Source organism: Falco rusticolus, chromosome 11, assembly GCF_015220075.1.
Source record: "Falco rusticolus isolate bFalRus1 chromosome 11, bFalRus1.pri, whole genome shotgun sequence".
Classification (NCBI taxonomy): Eukaryota; Metazoa; Chordata; class Aves; order Falconiformes; family Falconidae; genus Falco; species Falco rusticolus.
In genome coordinates, this window is record NC_051197.1 from 28,508,054 (window position 1) to 28,527,379 (window position 19,326).

The 19,326-nt window shown below is 46.1% G+C and overlaps 1 protein-coding gene across 1 annotated transcript in view; it reads right to left on the bottom strand.

Moving 5' to 3' along the window:
* XPR1 (xenotropic and polytropic retrovirus receptor 1) overlaps positions 1 to 19,326 on the bottom strand; it is a 109,652-nt gene that overhangs the window by 5,221 nt on the left and 85,105 nt on the right. Inside the window, exons 8-11 of the mRNA XM_037403534.1 lie at positions 16,409 to 16,596; positions 15,998 to 16,177; positions 11,837 to 12,002; positions 9,903 to 10,094 (exon numbers count right to left, since the gene is read on the bottom strand). Coding sequence (XP_037259431.1) covers positions 9,903 to 10,094; positions 11,837 to 12,002; positions 15,998 to 16,177; positions 16,409 to 16,596 — 726 coding nt within the window. The remainder of the gene's footprint in view (positions 1 to 9,902; positions 10,095 to 11,836; positions 12,003 to 15,997; positions 16,178 to 16,408; positions 16,597 to 19,326) is intronic.

Here is a 19,326-nt window from a genome sequence, read left to right on the forward strand (position 1 = left end):
AGGATGGAATTTATATAGGCTGAGTCTTACTCCACGTCTTCATGGAGCAGACGGGCAGAAGGCAGCGTAGACAGCACCATCCGCTGCCGTGCTTTTGGTCACAGCCCTGGCACGAGCCACAGCAGCATTGCTGGGAGCTCCTTTGGCGTTCTCCAGTCACAGGGGGGCCAGCGTGGCCCCTGACTACCACCTCAAACTACGTCAGGGGCTAACAAATCTGTATCCTAAGTTGTTGATTACACAGGAAGGTGATTTCAAACGTTAACACTGCTAAAACCTAAACTGCCTTAATGGTTATTCTGTGCAATTATGGAAAGGAGTACCACCAGGAAAAAAGGCTCAGGTAAGAAATCTTGTGGCATTAACCTCATCAACCTCCAAAGGATGTGCCTGATTCTAGGTAGGTCATCCTGGTCTCAGCCCCCTTTCCCTGCCCCTGTCTTTGCAGCAGTCTTTTCAGTGGCACCTGGGGTCATGCTGCTTTGCCCCTTGCTCCTGCTCACTTTCTCACCGACCAGCTCTGCAATGCATTTGGCTCCTGAAAAAATTCATTAAAAAACCCAAATCACTCCCCAGTAAAATGCTCTGATCAGAACTAGCCTATTGTCTTCAGCCTTGGCCTTTGAGTCCCTTCCTTTAATCATTTATCCTCCCTTTTTCTCCCGCCTGCAATCGTTTCATACCTTCCTTCCTTCTATCCTCATTGGTATTCAGCTGGTGTACGGAAATATGTTACTGCTCTAGGCAAGCAATTATATCTCAGCCTCCACTGGCTGGTCCTAGTGGCCCTCTTCACTGCTGCTCAGGGGGGTAGAAAATCAAGGCATTCATATTCTGCCCAGAGGCTCCATCTACTCCTAGCCTGCCAGTTTTTCAGAAGCAAGACATAGCTGTGCATATGTATGATGATGTCAGGGTCTATTTAAGCAGGAACCGTTTCAATCCTCTGTTTTTTCTTTGTTTAATGATGTGCCAGAAACCACGACAAACCATTAGAGAGGGAGAGTCTCAGGATGACAGAAGCACTCTGGACTCCTGGTAGATCTCAGCCTCTCTAAGAAGGGAAAAAAGGCCAAGTCTTTTAACATCCCATGGGCTGCGGCAACCCTTTGACAGTGCAACTGCCAGTCCACCCAGCAAGGGGTGCATGAAAGACCTTTCTACTCGGTGCTCCAAAGGGCAGCACCATGTAGCAACTTCCTAAGCTACGGTTATTCAAAACAGCACGTGCAGGACCAACCCCCGCCAGCACCAAACCTCCCTCTGCATGTAAAGTTGCAGGTGCAGCTTCACCCTCCCTGCCGATGGGCAAATTTCAACGTGCGTTCACATTACCATGTCCACAACCTGGAGGTGTTCAGCTATGTCAGAAGCCATTCGAGCTCGCAACGCCCTGCTATCTCCACCTGCCACAAAGTCCACGGGAAGCGGCGTACCACAGGAGCCGTTCACAACCTTCACCACAGAATCTCCATTGGCATGCCCTATAAAAGGCAATTCCAATAGATACACTGCACAAATACACCTAGAAATTGCTCTAGGTCAGTGAGAGAAATAAGGGAAGGCTTCCACCTTCGAACAAGCTGTGAACGGCCATGGTCCGAGAAAACAGCCAAAGGCACTTGCGGCAGCAGAATTTACTGTCTGCAAAAACTGCTGATAGACGACGGTATGTTGGATGCCCAAACCAGCTCCAGGGGACACAGTATCTGACTGGCATTCAGAGAGAATACCACTCTGCAGAAATTACAGCCCCTTCCAAACACAGGCAAGAGAAAGGCTCCTTTCTATCAAAGATAGACAGCAAATACTATCCTGAACGCTGTTAATATTGACTTTACTTCCAAAGAATACTATCTGTTTACCCTGCTGAATTATTCTGGGGAATGTAAACACCATATAGTATTCAACACAGCAAAAAAAAATCAATGCCATGTATTATTGAAGATGTGGATAAGAGCACAATGGCCCTCGATAAGCACTCCTGGTGTGTCAGCCGGCTGTGGTTTCTGCTGATGGGGAAAACTGTGATAAAAGCTGGAAGAAGCACGAGGTTATCAGGAAAGAGTCAGGTAAACCCTGCAGCATCAGACCGAACGGACCCCGCCAGGGGAGCTCTGCCTCCAGCCCTGATTAAGAACCACTCGGTCAAGGTGTGCCAAATTCAGTCTCCTTTTGATGACCAGCCTGGAAGTCACCAATTTAAGCAGAATCAAAACAAAAATACAGTCACAGTGTGCCAGCCAAGCACAGGCACAAGTCCTGAGCATACATCTTCTGCCACCTGGATGACACCTGCCCATTAACTCCATCCCAGCACATCACGGGAGGGGGGTGACAGCCAGAAGTGACTTATCTATAGACGAACTGCCATCAGAATGACATCCCAAAGCATTTGTCTAACGCCTTAATGCTTGAAGCGCGGTATTACCCCTCCCTCAGTAATTATCCATCTTAATGAGGGACTAGCAGCAGCGTTGCCTTTCTGCCCAGCCAGCACGTCCTGCTATTTAATACCAATCAATGGCAGAGCTGTAACATGACAGTGGACTTAATGCAGTAAAAAGGCAAAAAACCCGGAGGAGCACACAGAGGACTTGCCATTGTGCACTGATGGGCTTTGTCAAATACCAACCACTTCGTATGAACAACCTTCCTGTTAGATTCTGCAAACCTCTGCTATAGCCTCCGGGCACAATTTAAAGGAAAGCAGCAAGATAACAGCGCAGTAAAGAACTGTCAGGAGACAACATCGCGTTTCTTCTTCTAGTTAGATACCACATTTGTAGAGCAGGGAATCCCCAAATAGTGTTTTGACTAAAAATACTCTGCAGGTTTGCATTGGGTTTGTAGGACAATATGGCTGTGTCTAATTTCAATGCAACGTCATTGATTGCATCTCACAAACAGAAGAATGTGATTTAATTGCAAACGGGAGGAACCATATCAGTCATGACTGAGATTTGATCTGATTCTTCTTCTGGTGGCTTTTCTAGCATTTGAGAAGTTTTCTTGGGGGATGCTTTACTGCTACCTTGACAGGGATGGGGTTTCCAATCTAAGCATTTGCCAGCAGTCTCACTAATAAGAACGCCTGGACTCACAGTCAGAAATAAATGGCATGGTAATCAGAACCTTCATTAGTCAATTTAGGGACTGGGACACAATGTCAACTGCTACCTCTGCCTCTGCTTTGAGATCCAAAAGCAGATTCCTTCAAAATATAATAGCAACCAAAAAAAAAAAGAAATTGTTGCACGATTGCATCTCCTAGATTTCTGCAGCACCAGAGAACTCCAGACCTGCATACATTTGAAAGGAAAATCACTTGTGATGTAGTCAGTTGCTTTTCTTAAAGTGTTCCATTAAAAAAAGGTCAGGCTTCTCCCTCTTAAACGCCCATGAAATGAGGTATCAGCAGGCCACCCTTTTTACTTACACCTTATTCATTGGTGTTCCCGCTTCTCCAGCCACCTTTAACACAAAAAGGGTATTAAGTGATACACATGGTACTATTAGTCCACTTTCCAAATCCCAGCTATTAAAATCCGTATCTCCCTCTCTCAGCTGCAATCTTGAGAAGCAAACGCATGAATCATGCAGCAGCAGGGTGCGAGGTTGCCTCTCCCCCCACGGCACGGCTGCCGGCACCAGGAATGTCCTGCTTGACATTTGTAGACCTACAAAGCAGGGGAAGATTTTCCCTGTGGGATTTTACGCCTCATTTGTGCTGACGTTCAGGGTGAGGTGGCAGTTCCCGAAATGCCTCTAACCCCCTCTCTCCCAGGCTCCCGTCTCATCCCACCTTCCCTGCTCACTTACCGCAGGCTGCTGGCCAGGGAGCTCCTGCCGGCACCTCCGCCCGGCCAGGGTGGTCCTGCTGCAGCCCTGCCCTGGTGCTCCTCACCCTTCCTGGCTCCATCACCCAGACGGGTGTCTGAGCTATTAGAGGAGCTAACGAGTCAGCGTGGAGAAACCGGGCTTGCTCAGGACGCTGGAGAGACCCACGTCAAAGCTGGGAGAAGGTCAGAGGCCAGGATGGAAATGTTTGCCCGTGGCAATGCCTCCGATTCTTCGCTAATGACACTGCTGCTGCTCTGATGGAAAGGATCAGAAAGACTGGCTAATGAACACAACTCATTACTGAAGGCCTCCTGGGCATGGGATGACAGCGTTTCAGACAAAAATTCATCCTAGCTCACAGCAATGTGACAGACGTTGCATGTTTTAGCTCCAAATAATCATCCTGATGGAGTTGCCTGTATGCTGTGCTAGGGCAAGCCGCACGAAAACTGCAAGTATTAAGAAAGGCGGCAGTTAATCCATTACAAAGTTTGGTTTACTTCAAGAGGTCAACCCAAGCACTCTATAAAGCTCTTGTGACACCCAAATCAAATCATCTGGCTTGCCACAGTGCTGACAGCTCTTCCAGAGCTGAGAAAGAAGAGGAGAGGTAAGAGATCTTGTGCTGACATACCAGGGATAAGCTAGGGAACAGGATCTCAGAAATGCTACTTGCTTCTTTCTTTCGTGAATTTTTTTGTTTTCAAGTTTGGTACATTTTTTTTTAAAAAAAAAGATTTGTACTTGAATACTGTCTGTCCATTTATTTCACCTTGCTCCACTCCCTAGAAATGAAATGACGTTTCTCAGCTGAGGTACTTATAAGCAGTTGCGCCGACATCTGATTTCTGTAAAAGTCATTTTAGTGCCGGTTCTCACATCACCTTGCTCTCCTCTCCTGCTGTAACCATTTAGGATCAGAGTGAATTACTGTTCCACCGACCAGCAAATTCACTCCGCAGGGGCTGCACCCTGCGGTTTCTAACACAGCAGCAGCCAGGGCTAAGTGACACTACCCACCACCCAGTACTTGAGCCAGCAGAGCTAAGGCACAGTCAGGTGTGCTCCTGCAGCTCCCAGCGCAACAGCAACACCCTCTTCCCCCCTCCTTCTCTCCCCAGCCTTCACCTGGAAGCCATACCCCTCCCCCATGGGAGCTGCAGTGGGACAGACCGTGGGGGAACCAGTGCTCTGTTCCAGCGTGGAGTTGGCTACGCCAGCCGGTATCACCACCGGGAGCAGGTGAAGCCACTGTGATTAATGAGGAGTGGGCAGCAGTTAAGAGACCTGGGGATCTCCCACTGTATTTTCAAGCAGCAGCACATTTCCCATTCATCTTCATCTGGGCAGACCTGGTCAAACCTCTCTGTTAGTATGGGATGGTCCAACACCTTCTTGCAATAGCCCATTAATCGAAGGGTGTCTCCTGCCTCGACAGTTCACATCTCAATTCCTTGGCAAAGCAAACAGTTTCACAATTTTTTCTTATTCTGGCTTAAAAAAAAACCACGCCAAGAAATTACACATCAGTTCATGAGAGAAGCCTGTTTCTGAAGCAATGATGAGAACACAGAGAGAAGCACTACTCTTTAGAGACAGCCCTATTTAGTTAACTTCTGTATTTTTAATTACTGTCAGTTTCCTGGACTGTTTAATGAGAAAGTGCGTGGCAGTCACATTATCTTAGACCGACCTAAGGCTCTCCGTGGCACTTCCAAGCTGATGTCAGCTAGTGTTCAGTAGTCTTGTTTGGAGTACCTGGAAAGGGTGTGGGAGCAGTATGGAGGCAGAGACACTTACTCAAGTTTCCAGACCACAGGGATTAACTTTGGAATAATTCAGAGGTTAATAAATAGCTGGATACTACCCAGACCACAAGGATTCACTGAATAAGGTGTGTAGATCAAACTGACAATGAAAACTTGCATAAACCATCTTTCCTTTCAGTTAAAGAATAAAATCCCATATAGCCCGTTTTAACCCAGTACTTGTGCTTAAGCTTAGTAATGTGCTCCTGAAAGAAAATGAGGAATGAGCACACGCTGAAACAGCAAATCCCATGAAACAAGAAAATGATGGAAGAGTACAAAGCACTCAGGAAGCTCAGTTCTTCAAGCGCAGGCGCCAAATACATATTCTATGGGAGCCAGATACTTCTGATGACACCGTGTGAGCGAAGGGCATCAAGGTAAGAGAAAACTGACGGACGTTAGCAAAACCAAGATGCGTCTTGTTTTACAGAGAATAAAGTCGGAGCATAAATCACGTGCAAAGATTAAGAAGTGACTGGCACTCTTAAAGTAGCACAACGCAACCCCTGTTGCACAGTTTCTCGCAAGAGCTGAACACCTAAATATAACAAACCTATCCTTACAAAGTCTGAACCGGGTCTGAGAGAGGAACGAAACCAAGGCTGGCTATTCGAGGTATGTCAGCGTACCTTCTTACATGCAAGTGCACTTTATACAAGAGGGGATGCCTGTGGAATGCTGTGATATGCTGGACTGAAGTGGAAGCAGCTATACTGGTGCATTTGTTGAGGAAAGCACACCTGCCTTTGGCAGAGTGAAAACGCTGCAAAAAGCAGCATTGTGTCAAACTAACACTGCCCTTGGGGTAAATATTCTGCTGCAGGCACAGCTTCATCATTTGTTTCCCCAGCGCCACGTCGGTTTCCGTAGGGATTAAATAAGGCAATACAATATGCAGTTGGCTAGCTCTGGGCAAGGCTACTTGGCACTGCCAGGGAAGTCAATGCCAGCACCGAACTCCTTCGTGTGGAGCAAGGGGAGCGAAGCACGGGGAGAAGGGGCTGCTGCCTGGCCGTGCAGCGCAGGCAGGGACCGCAGCGCAGGCAGGGACCGGCGGCACGCACTCCAGTTGCTAGGTAGCTTAGAGTTACAGATATGCCTCATTTGCCTGTGCAAACATACCCTGCAGGACTATATTTACAGAACGCGGCCTTTGCTTCCCATTCCTTTGAGCGATATAAAAATACTGAGAATTCTTCCTTTGGGAGCTCAGCAACAGTTGCCCTTGGGTTGCTGCTGTCGTCTCTGAAACGCGGTTGTGGTGGCGCAGGCGGCGTGGGTCGGCGCTCGTCCACACAGCCGCTGCCTGCTCCCATCTTATCTGATGGGGTAGCTGCTTCAGCTCCACTGATCCAGATGACAGCTGAATATTGATATGGTATCTTGGAGTTAACTCTGTAAAATCAGTCTGGTCCCAGGACAACAGGATTGCAAGCCTGGGAGAGAAAATCTAACAGAATTTACTTTTCTATCTCTACCCATCTAACAGCCCAGCTGCAATTAGCAGGGGAAATTGCATTCTGCATCTAAAAGGAAGAAAAGTAAAGGAATGTCTTCTCTGAGGGAAGGAAGAACCAGAATTATGCACTGCCTGAGCAATAGGAATTACTAAACAGTGATATTTTGGGGAAACTGAGATACTCATCAAGAGCCCAGATGACACTGTGTTACTGGGGGGATCCTTCGCTACAGGAGGTTTGGAGGAGGGAGTACCTGATATGACTAGAAGCAGCACACATCTCAAACATAGTAAGGTGGCATTTGTTTGAGTTGTTTTCCAGCAAGCGTATGAAAACACAGCACAAGAATGCCACGAGTGCACCCGGTATGACTTCATTGGCTTTCAACGCCAACAAACCCTCCCGGCTGCACAGTCCAAGCGACACAAGCTAAAAACCTCCACACGAGCTACAGATGATTCAATGCTCAAATCGGGGGAGGAAGACAAGCCTTTTCCGAGGGCTGCGACATCCCCAGGGCTCCCAAGTGGAGAACAGGCACTGGTGTACATTACCTGACCTCCCGAGAAAAGGCCACCCATTACCCTCTTGTCCCAGAAGCCAAAAGCTGTCATGCCAGAGGTATAAGTCATAGGCTTGCACACACAGGCATGAAAGACTGTTTAAATAAAACTCTTGTTACCCCTGCAATTAACAGGTTTGTTACTTACTCCAGTTTAGAGCACGTGTAAGAAGCAAGGATCTTTACCAACTTGACGCTTGTTTTGGGCAGCGCTTGCTTTCTTAACAGCAAGCAGCTAACCCTCAACAGATGTTTTGTAGGTAAGAGATGGGTGCCTGTCTCTGCTGTCCTTAGGCAGCCACAGAGAAGGTGTGGGCGAGCAGTGCGTCTATTTTCAACAGTAACATCATCACAACTTGGTGATCGACCATCTGATTCCAAGTTCAGAAAGAACTGGGAATCTATGTAAAGCACAGAGATAAAATTGGATTCTTAACAGGTACAGCATATTAGAAAGTGCATTTATGGCAGGATGGGAATAGGCCTACAGGGCTGAGAGGGCACAGCAAGGTCTTCAGGCAGCCCTCTGAAGAATAACTACAAGCCCAGCATGGGGACATTTATAAAATCTGTGCTAACATGTAATTTCCAAAGGCCACCAAGCTTCCAAATTTTTATTTTTTTTTGCACGACACCAACAACTACACGCTATTGACTGCCACTAACAAAACTGGACAGACAAAAGCTGGGAGTCACGAACATCTCTCAGCAATTGGAACCAGCCCTGTGCCTGGCTCGTAAACACCTCATTACAACCCACTCCCCGCCAGACGTGAAGAGCAGGCAACAGTTATGTATGGCAGCAAGGAGAACAAGGGCCAGCGGCGCTGGCACGCGTGCAAGTTTCAAGGGGAGTAGAAAGAGGTCAAATACTTCAACAGGACATTTTGACAGATGCTGGTTTTCTTCTTGGTTCCAAACCTACCCCAACCTTCCCACAGAAGGCTCTGCCAGCACGTCCCCCCCGGGAAGGAGAAGCATTAGTCAGCCTCCCCAAAGCAGGCACTGGATGTAAAAGCATATAAGCACTGACTATAGCCAGGCAATCTGTATTTGTCTCATCTCGGGGTGGCGGTGACTAACTGGACTGCAGGGCTGGAACAGAGCTGCAGAATGTCACTGAGCAAGCAAGTTAAAATGGGAACAAGCTCCAGGGACGCAGCAGCGGGTGGGGGAGATGCACAGGGGGGCCGGGCGCTGCACCCACCACCGATGCTCCCACACCAGGTTGGTGTGCACCTCCAGATTACAGAGCGCCCGACTTACATCCTTCAGCCAGTTTGCACCAAAGCATTTCTCTGCCGTTAAAATGTGCAGCCTGACAAACACGATCGGTGTGGCTGCAGGCCCAGCTATATCAAAACAGCCATTTCTTGGCCACAGGAAGGTTTCAAATAACCCTGCCACCCCTCCAAAAAACCACCATGGTAACTAGAAGCATGCCTTGGACACTTCTGGCCCCACCACAATCATATTTCAGGATAAGTAATTGCTCAGGAGCGTGTGCGGTTGCTAATTTCTAGAGACCGAGAAAGCATATATTTTTCAAATAACAGAACACAGCTTTTAGGACTTCAGAACAATGAAAGGCAGGGCGACTGCCTGAAGTGCAGAAACTAAAAGCTTTTTCCTTCAGAACAAGAGCAGAATCGAGTAATTGTCGTTTCCAGGGAGATGAGGAACTTCAGGGATCAGAGCTCAATCTGCAGTTAAATGGATTGGAAACAACTCCTTACCAGCTACAGAAAAAACATGGATAAAAACACACAGGAAAATCCAGAGAGGGCATTTTTCAGCACTGTGCACATCTCCCCACATTCAGGAACGATGGACCGACTTTATTTAGATGATCCAGGTTATCTGTTCAAGAATGCTGAGGCAGAAATATTTCCTATGTTATCCCTTTCCTTATTATTCTCCCATTCAAACTCCCTTCACAGCAAAAACTGGCATGTATTTCAGTTTTCTCCTTTTGAGAGAGAAACCTGAAAATTCCCTCTTGACACTCCCAAAGTGCAGTTCTAATCAGACCAGGTATGTGAAAAATACCTAAAAGGCCTTCAAATACATTTTGCAAGCTAGGTATGCCTTTGCCTTTCCACTGAGATGTTTCACAGGTGGCAAAAGACAAAAGCTCACGCTTCGAGGGGATGCCAACTTCTGAGCTTCTCCCACATAAAAAGCAAACCCCATGACTGGCAAATTATTTTCCAAAATCACCAATACCTTTGTGAGTGCTGTAGAGGGCTGCAAATGTCACCACAAAGAAGGTGGTGGAATATTTTCCAGCGTTAACCAGATGAAAGGCCCGTTTGTTATCACGGTATCGGCGCAGGCACTGGATGAATCGCAACCAAGCAGGGATGCACTGGACGACTGCTCTCACTCCGTAGGAGTAGCTGTAACAAATCTGATTATCTGCAAGAAAAAAGTTTCAGGAAGAAAGAGTCAGTAAGTTTAAGAACTCCTATCATCTTCCTTTCTGTAAGAGTAGTATCACTTGACACGAGAGCAATTCCCCATCAGTATCTCATACTGGGGCACACACATGTACGCGCACACACATCCAGAACAGCAACCAGCTCATCACCAGAAAGTATCCTGAAGCCCTTTACTCCATCTCGGAGGTATTCACATGACTTGACATCAATAACACATCCAGACAGATCATCATCCAACTCTTTCACTGCTGCCAGTATAATTAACATGCAAGAAGATTAGAAATAATCTATTTTTAAATTTATTTTGTGCTGTTGGCAGTCCTGTGAATAATCAAATTAAGGATGGAATTACAAACGGCCTTCGACACTGAATTTTTGTGCATAAATGGGAGAGCATTTCCAAACTCTGCAGGACGGTTCAAAAAGGCTACTTAGCCTAACACGTCCTTGACCCATTTTTCTTGGATATTGTAATAGGAAAAAACATATTTCAGTATGTGTTGGGGGTTTGGCTTTTTTTTTTTTTTTTTTAAAAAAAAGCAGCAAAGCCCATGCTACGCTCTGGCTTCAACAGCCAGGGTGAGAGGTAACTACACCAACACGGCATAGTGTCACACCCCTGATGTTTGAAAGCCTTCTTTTTATTGAGGAAATTAAATGACCAGGAAAACCCCAGCTTTGCCTGGAACCCCCAAGCACGCCCTGTTCTTATGTCATCTCGCTCAGCCCATCCAAATCAAACGCTGCACTGACTAACAAACATTTGTTTCTTGTTCAGACTAACGGAGACAAATTATTAGCTGATATTTATCCCCAAGTATTGTGCTATCATTCTGCTGTTTGATTTAGGAGAGGACAAGTTGTTATCCACTCCATTGCTTTATTTGTTTTATTTTTATTTTTAATAAATAAATATTTATTTACTTGCAACGTTGTCTTAAAGGGAAGAGAAAGATCAGACAGGCTGGAAGAAAAAAGTGAACACTGATGCTTATTGAAGCACACTGCAGATTCTTTCAGCAAGTGTCAAACCCAACAGACAACACAATTTGCCAGCAGTCACTGCTTCAAGTGGGAAGCCAACAGCCCGACCCAGGAGGAGACAGGTACTATTTTACCACTAAGAAGGCCAAACTCAAAATTCAAACGCCAACTCTGTTGCTCTTTGGCTAGAAAGAAGAGGGAGAGCAAGCACAACGCTGGCGCCGCAGCATCAGCTCTAATTGAGTCAGGGGTGGCACTACCAGGGAAGTTTCTCCATCCTCTCTTGCTTTAGGATACTGCCATGGAGCCTGTAAGAAGCAGGCTACAGCACAGAAAATTGCTGTTAACAAGCTCATGCAACTCATTTTCATGCTGAGTAACAGACACAGGCTAAAAGCAAATACGTGGTTAAACGACTATGAAATAAAACAACAATGCCGGGAAAATGGTTTTCTTTTCCCGGTCAAGAAGCGCTGCGTCTAAATTCTTCAATGAATATACATGTCAGGCTGAATGACTGGATTAGGAAATGAATGCTGATGTGAGATTCCATTTCCCTGGATGGAAGGAAGAAAGGGGAGAATCTCTCTAATGCTGCTTTTACAAGAAATGCCAATTATTTTAGTTTCCTATGTCATCGGTAGCCCTCTTCAAAACAGATAATTATGAAGTTGCCTTGCTCAGTGTTTTTCAGGTCATTTTGACTGTTTGTGTGGGTCATCAGCATTGCTCTACCTGTATTTGCCAGAAGTCCAGCATTGTCCTCCCACTGAACCTCAAAGCTGTAGAAGCAGATCATGTACTCCAGATCCATGAGTATCACGACCAGGCTGTTGAGCTGATCAGCCAGCCAGAAATCTGCGAAGCCTACCTTGTGGAAGGGAGCGGTGAACACTCGAAACTGTCAGGAAAAAAAAGCGGAATCATTCATGGCAGCCTCAAAGACATCTGAATGCAGTGGTGGGACATCATAGCATTGAACAAATATGGAAATAACAGAAACGCTTGAAGATTTATTGCTGACCTTTCACTCCCGCTGACAAAAACAGATGTCTCCTCACTTGTAGTACAAATGCCATTCCTTCTTTTCTCCTCCTGTATGAAACTATTCATGTCCCACACACACCTTTTTGGTTTTTTACTGGCAACAGAGCCCACTCTCCTCCAACCAAGCTCTTTCCCAGAAACTCCCAGTTTCTATGTAGGAGCCCTCTACAGCTCTGTTTCTCTCGTTGCTCCTCATTTTGATCAGCGCTTTCTTTCAGGCATTTGTCACTCTACAAACACCTTGCACACTTACCTTCTCCCTCAGACTTAACGGCAGTGAGATTACAGCCCCTCAGCATGGCCATTAGTCCGACCACCGCTCGGTTTATTTAACACATTAGTTGTTCTTTGGTGTTAGACGTTGTAAAAGCGGTGATTGTTACTGCTGGATCTGCCAAAGCCCCTAGCAGGGGAAGAGTTAAAGAAAGGGCAGAAGAAATCCTATTGACTGTCAATTAGCCTCCCCCTCAATCCTGTCCACTTTCCCTCTAAGCCTTAACAGCAGTTTTGTTACTTTCAAACCAGACAGTTTTCATGGTCCATTACCTTTGATTACAACTCTCTCTACCCGGTTAGTTATAGTTACTAATGGCCAATTTCTCAAAGAGACGGCACCAGCACCATCCGGTAGTTCAGAGATTTACGAACCTTTAAATTAATGAAAGCACAGGCTAACACCAATCTTTTGTATTGCTTTCCTTCTCAACCTAAAGGGTACGCAGTTACAGAAACCTGGGATAGGACTGACACATTCACATCAGCTTCTAATGCCAATTAAAGGCTCTGGTCCTAAATTTCAAAGCCAAATAAGGGATTAAGACTTAGTGGCATACAGCAGACATGGATCTTGACCCAGAAAGCACTGTGCTCGTGTAGGACGGCACCTATGACAAAGGCTCAAACAGGGCCAGCCCTCAGGGAGGTCTGTCCTCAAAGCCATCCGGCTGCAGAACAGCTTCTGCAGAGGTCCCAGAAGCCACACCAACCTCCCTTTCCAAAAGGTCCTTCCTCCGTTTTACCTGCACCCTGATACTATCTTTACCTGTTTCATCATACTTTTTTTTTTGCGCCCCCCCCCCCCCCCCCCCCCCCCCGTGTACAAAGACTTAACCAAAAGAAAAGTGAAAACAGCTTTACAGCTAGATCTCCCTGGGAAAAAAAAAAAGAATAAATTCATAAAAACCCATGTCGCTGCTTGATTTAGGGAGAGACACTTAGGCACTGCCAGACGACAGCATAAAACTTCTAAGAGAGCAGAGCAGAAGCTTCCCACCTAAGCGTTACAGCAGAGACAAGGAGTCAGCAGGCACATCCACGGCGGAGCTAAGGCACTGCCAGCTGTCCTCGGGGACCCGAGCCGCCACGGGAACCCTCCTAACCCCACGCACTCGCACTGCGGCTCCTGGCTGCTGCCGCACGCTGCCCGGGCACAGCTGGAGCTGTACAAGCTGACCGTGTACTGCACGCCCAGCTAGCATGTACTGTCATTGCTGATCATGGAGCTGCAGCCCAGCTAGCAGAGGGGCACCGCGGCAGCTCCTCCCTTCCCAGCCGAGAAGCATCTGCAACATCCTCCAGAGAAGATGGGCCGCCAGAATAAAGTCAGAAAACACCAACAGCTGGAGTTGCCCCTCTCCCTTTCAAGCCATCGGTTGCGATTATATATCAACAGTTCCACAGTCTGAGCGCAGACCTCCCGGTGCTGATTGCTGCAGCTTCAGTAAGTGCTGCGATGGTAGATATTTGAGCTGAACACTTCCTCGATTGTCACCTCTCCCAGATGGGCTCCCTGCAGTTGTTTCGCCATCTCGGCGCCCTGCAGAGAGCGTGGGCACGCAGACACGGTGCCATCCCCCACGCTCGGATCCGATTCCTCCCGGTGAGCTGCTCTTCTCAGCCTACAGGAACGCACTCCTGGGCTTCTCATCTGGCAGCAAAGGGGCAAAGAACGCTCACCTAAGCAGGCAGGCATGAAAGAAGAGCCTGGCATGGGAATTAAACTTACTACAGGCTAAATAACTATTTTCACCGGGAGGAAGATCAATTCAGCTGTAACTTGCAGTCCCTCAGGGATTATCAAAGGAGATTCCCCACGCATGAGTACCAACAGGTGTGGATGATCACAGGTGGATGCAGTAAGCCTCCTAGATCCGTTAGGAAATGCTACACCACACTCAAGTATGCTCCTGGTTTGGTTCTAGAAAAACTGGAGGTGCCAGTAACGCTCCGCTACACCCGATATATGTCAGACTTCACTTTGGCTGGAAATGAAATGTATCAAGCATGTGAAGAAAAACGCTCACCACCCCAAAATTTATGTGAACAGCACAGTTCCAAGAACTGCGCGATTTGAACCTCCTTTCACTCAGATAGCTGCTGGCGACTGTGCAAAGAAATTAAATACACCCACCCAGCCAATTACACACAATAAAAATTAGAAAAGCCTAACAGCTACTCTTTATGTGGTTTGTCTGGCCTCTTTTTCCCTCTTCCGCATAACACGCAGTCAGAAGTACTGTGTCATTTTCCACCATTACGGTGATCTTGCATTTTGATGAAGCTTTTTTCCCCAAGGAGCCTTCGGGACGAATTGGCCTCTGCACACCCAAAGGGACACCTCTGTCGCAGACTGCAGTGTGGTCGGGAGACAGCTGGGGTAGGAGCAGGTACTGGGAACTGCCTAAGAGCTCTGTGAAGACTGAGAACCTTACCCTGTTAGGTATTAAGGTAAATTAGCACAGGTACTGCTCACAGGGCTCCAGCGCTTCCCCTAGCACCAAGGCACAGCAGGAAGACTGATGAGGCTTGAGACTAAAGGTACATCTGTGAGAGACGGCTGAATGCTGGGAGGCAAAAAAGGAAGAAACTGGAATAGTAGTAAGCTAGCAAACCCAACAACGGGGGTAAGCACACGGAGATTAACTAGCTGTGCGTATACCTGCACGCACATGCTCGAAGCACGAGTCTACGTTTCATCTTTGTCGTGTTCCAGATAAAGTTAATTGTTTTAATTGGCATTAAAATGATTCTACGAGTAACATCTACCAGCCAAAGCCTCTTCCGCCCCATGCTCTCTGAGCAGTTCCAGCAAGAATAAGGTATCAAGGGAACCAAACTGATTAAAGTCAATTTAAAAGCGCATACAGGGTGGGGATGAATGTGTGAAACAGCCACCTGGGAAGAGACTGATGAGCCATCCAACAAGTTTGAAAACTGTTCTTTTGGAGCTCCCACCTATAACTGGAACACTGAAGTAGCACACGTATTTACATGTAATTTACCAGATTAATTTACCTGGAAAATAGGAGCTGGGTCTAAAATAAATAGCTTGTGTAAGACCGCAAACAGATTTGCTGAAAAAAAATCCTACCCATGAACTTAATTTTGTAAGCAGTAACCTTTGCAAAGGTTCCCTCTCCATTGGTGAACCCTCTCTGTGTTGGCACTGCCCCAGTTTGGGGTGAGGAGCATCCATGCAGCCCTGCCTTAGAGCATCGTCACCCCAGTCAAACTGTTTCACTACATTAAGGAACAAACAAGCAAAGATACGTGAATGTTTCTATACGTGCAAAGTATGTATACGGCTGTCTATGGGGAGATTAACAAGTAGCTACCTGTAACACAAAGATAATGGCAGACTGGTACAGACAAGCAGAAGTTGTTTCTGTAAACCCATGCTCAACAACCATTTGTAGTCAATACCTTCTCAGGTCTGCTCTATGAACACACAGTGCTATATAAGCATCCCTCTTTCCTGAAGATTAGCGACACTTCTATATACTTAACCTCTACTGCTCAGCTACAGCATTTTTTAGAAATTTATTTATTTCAGTCAGGTTTGAGACTTACCAATAGTTTGAGCAGCCAAAAACGGGACTTGTAATATAAGGTTTTGGTAGGGTTGATGAGAAAAAGCAACATGAAGCCGTACAAGATGAGTGGATTCACCTGCATAGGGATGTAGGTGAATTTACCATATATACATGCCAGCAGGCTCAGGCACCACAAAACACCCAGGAAACCAGCAATCTATAGAAAGATAGAAAAAACACGTAGATACCTTATGAAAATATAGCTCTGAAACCTACAATGAATTCTCATTATAAGAAAAGGGAGAACAGTGCTCAATCCTGTAATCTAATCAGCCTTCAGCAACTTCCTCTTCCAATTGTATTAGAACTCCTTGCCAGGAAATGGTGCAGGATTTATCCTCCTGATACGCCGCACAGCTCAACCCCTCCTATAATCTATCCTGTTTACCTCAAAGAGATGTTGATGGGACAAGTTGCTGCGGGGATTGAGTTCGAAGATGAGGACGTGATTCACTCCAGCCTGTCTCCAGCCATATGTGTTGATACCCAGGAGAAAGAGGAATTCTATCAGGAGAAAGCCACCTCGATAGATTCTCACCAGTGGCCACACATTTGGTCCATCTATAAAAGCCACACCTGGCAAAGACAAAAATGAAATTACTTTAGTGACAGCACAGGTCATGCCACAAAGCAAAGCTGCGCTCCACTGCTTTATGCTGGTTCTCAGATGCTTGGCTGTACCCCGTGAAAACGGGGTACGCTCGCACGCGCCTGCACCTTCCAGCAAGCGGAGAACATTTTGCCTGGCCTGTCTGAGGACTCAGGAGCGCTCTGGGGAAAATCTGCTCGCCAGTTGTTGTAGCTGGGGCATTAGCAGCCTCTCAGCTCCCCTGTCTTGCACTACAGGCACGAGGGACAGCACTAGTGTAAATGGTGACTACGTGCACTTAAAACTTCTGGTTGAGTGGAGATGAAATACTTCAGCTCCCCAACAAAACCAAGAGCCACTTAGAGTATTTAAAACAATGCTAAACTATGCCTAATCACTGAACTCAATACAACTGTAATGTAATACATATTCATAACTAGTAATCTAATATCCAACCGCACCCAAAGAGAGAACCCAATGCAAGGCAGCACTACTGGAAAGCCTGTTGCTTCCTTTGTTCACTCTTCAGGGTTTTGGAAACAAATTTGCTTAATTTCAAATAACAAGTAGCCTTATACAGCAGCAGCTTCTCTAGCACAAGCCTCTGCAAAATACCGACCCCCCGCTGGCCGATACAGGTTTTATGAGAAAATAAATATACAAATAAAATACAATTGTTTCAATCCTCAATTCCAGCTTCATTAAGTGTTTCTCACCCACATGTTTTTTAGGAGGGGAGAAAAGGAACATGCAGGTTTACAGAATTGATGCTAAGAATTTATGCCCACAAACCTTCCTGTCTAAATTAAAGCCTCAAATTTTTCAAACTTTTCTTCAGAGAAAGCATACCCATAAGAAGTTTCATGTGTTCAGCATCTGTACTTTATACTATATAAGATTATGGAGGAAAATTGTGCAAGGAACAATGACTCAAGAACTGCTGCTTTAAATTTAAGACTTAAAGGGACTACTGGATTCAGGCAGAATGGAGTCAAATTTTGGACAGAAAAGACAGACACCCTGAGGAAGCTGAAAGAAATAAGTCTTAAACAGGGACTTGCAGAAGCAGCATTTAAAATTTAATCTGTAAACCAAGGGAGGTGCTTCCAAAGTGGACAGAGTAGCCCCAAGAAATGTCTAGACTGAACAGGACAGATGTGCTGTGTGCTGTGGTTTTTCCCGAAGCAAACGTAGTTCAATATGACAGCTTAGCATATAACTTCCACAGCTAACGCACACTAACCTGATTTCTGGATGCTCAGGGTGGTAGAGGGCCATAACGGCAGTGTGAAACAGCGGCTCGTTCTGGAGAAAAACCAGATGCTGAACAGCACGAGCAGCTGAGATACTAAAATGTGGAAGCGAGTATTTCTGGTTTTCCCTCCTCTGATACTAAGACCCTGTGTAGTTTAACCTCCACAGTGCAAAGGCTAGATTTGATTCCCTTTTCATGTTTCTTAACTGAACCATGTTCTTCACTACAGCCGAGCAGTTGGACTGAAGACCCTCAAAGGACCCCGCTTGCAGGGAAGTGCCCTGCAAAGGTGTATGAGGTTCCAAACTGGCATGACCCAGTGCAGGGCTCAGTACTACAGCCCCGAGGCAAAGAGCTTTTCCATTCGTAGTGTTTCCACCCAAATCCAATACAAGCGAAGTCACCCCGTAGGGTCAGCAGGCAGGTGACACTCGCTCAACGCATCCCTCCAGCAAGCGTGGGCTCTGAACAAGGTGCTCAGAGACAAAGATGTCCCTGGTGACAAGCCCAGCGGCATCGCAGCGTAATTCTCAAACAAGAGACAGGGCACTGCTGCAACAAGAGCCTTGAGATTTTGCATGAAATCTTACAGGTTTCTGGTTATGCCCATTTCCACGAACTTTCAGCCTCAGTTACACACTGTGGCACCTAGGAAAGCTGACACAGAAACGGTGAGGCCTCAAAATTGGTACTCTCTAGGGTGACACCCTCCTGGGAGCCACCTGTAGCATGTGCAGTCTTTAACAGACCCCAAGTTATTATGAACTCATCTCTGCAAAATGTTGCTGTTCTTGTTTTAAAATCAGGCAATAAGGAAGTGATTTACTATTGCAAGCCGTGTTCTAATGCTGTTTCACAGACCCTACACATTGCATACTAAAATCCTATCTTAGTCAATCAAATCATGAAAATAATCTGGCAAAAGTAGCAGAGAGGTTAGCAAAGTAACATCCAATTAAAAACACTTTACAGTTACAATACAGGTTTTTCCCAATATCTGAAGTAACGTACAGATATCAGATCACGTCTGCAGATACAAACATACCTATTATTCACACTAGGTTAGTTACATCTGCCCTAGAGATACAATCATTTTTATGAATTCCTTCTCACAACTGTGTAACTTTTTTATTCTTAATACTGAACCATAAAGCAAACAACTGGCTTAATCATATTTGCATCTCACGAAGAGATCAAATGTCTAAGTAACAGGGGGAAAAAAAAAAAAAAAGATACAATGAATAAAGGACAGCTACTACACATTAAACAGACCCTTTACACAGACAGGTCAACTTTCTGCTGCTACCACAGGAAGACCAAACCGGGAGCACTGCAAACAGCTTCTCAAACAGAGACATTTTATCCCAAGAGATGACAGGATCCAATTACAGAAACATCTGATTAAAAATTCTTTTAAGTCAAAAACACAGACATGGGCTTTCCCTAATGCAAGAGCTCGTAC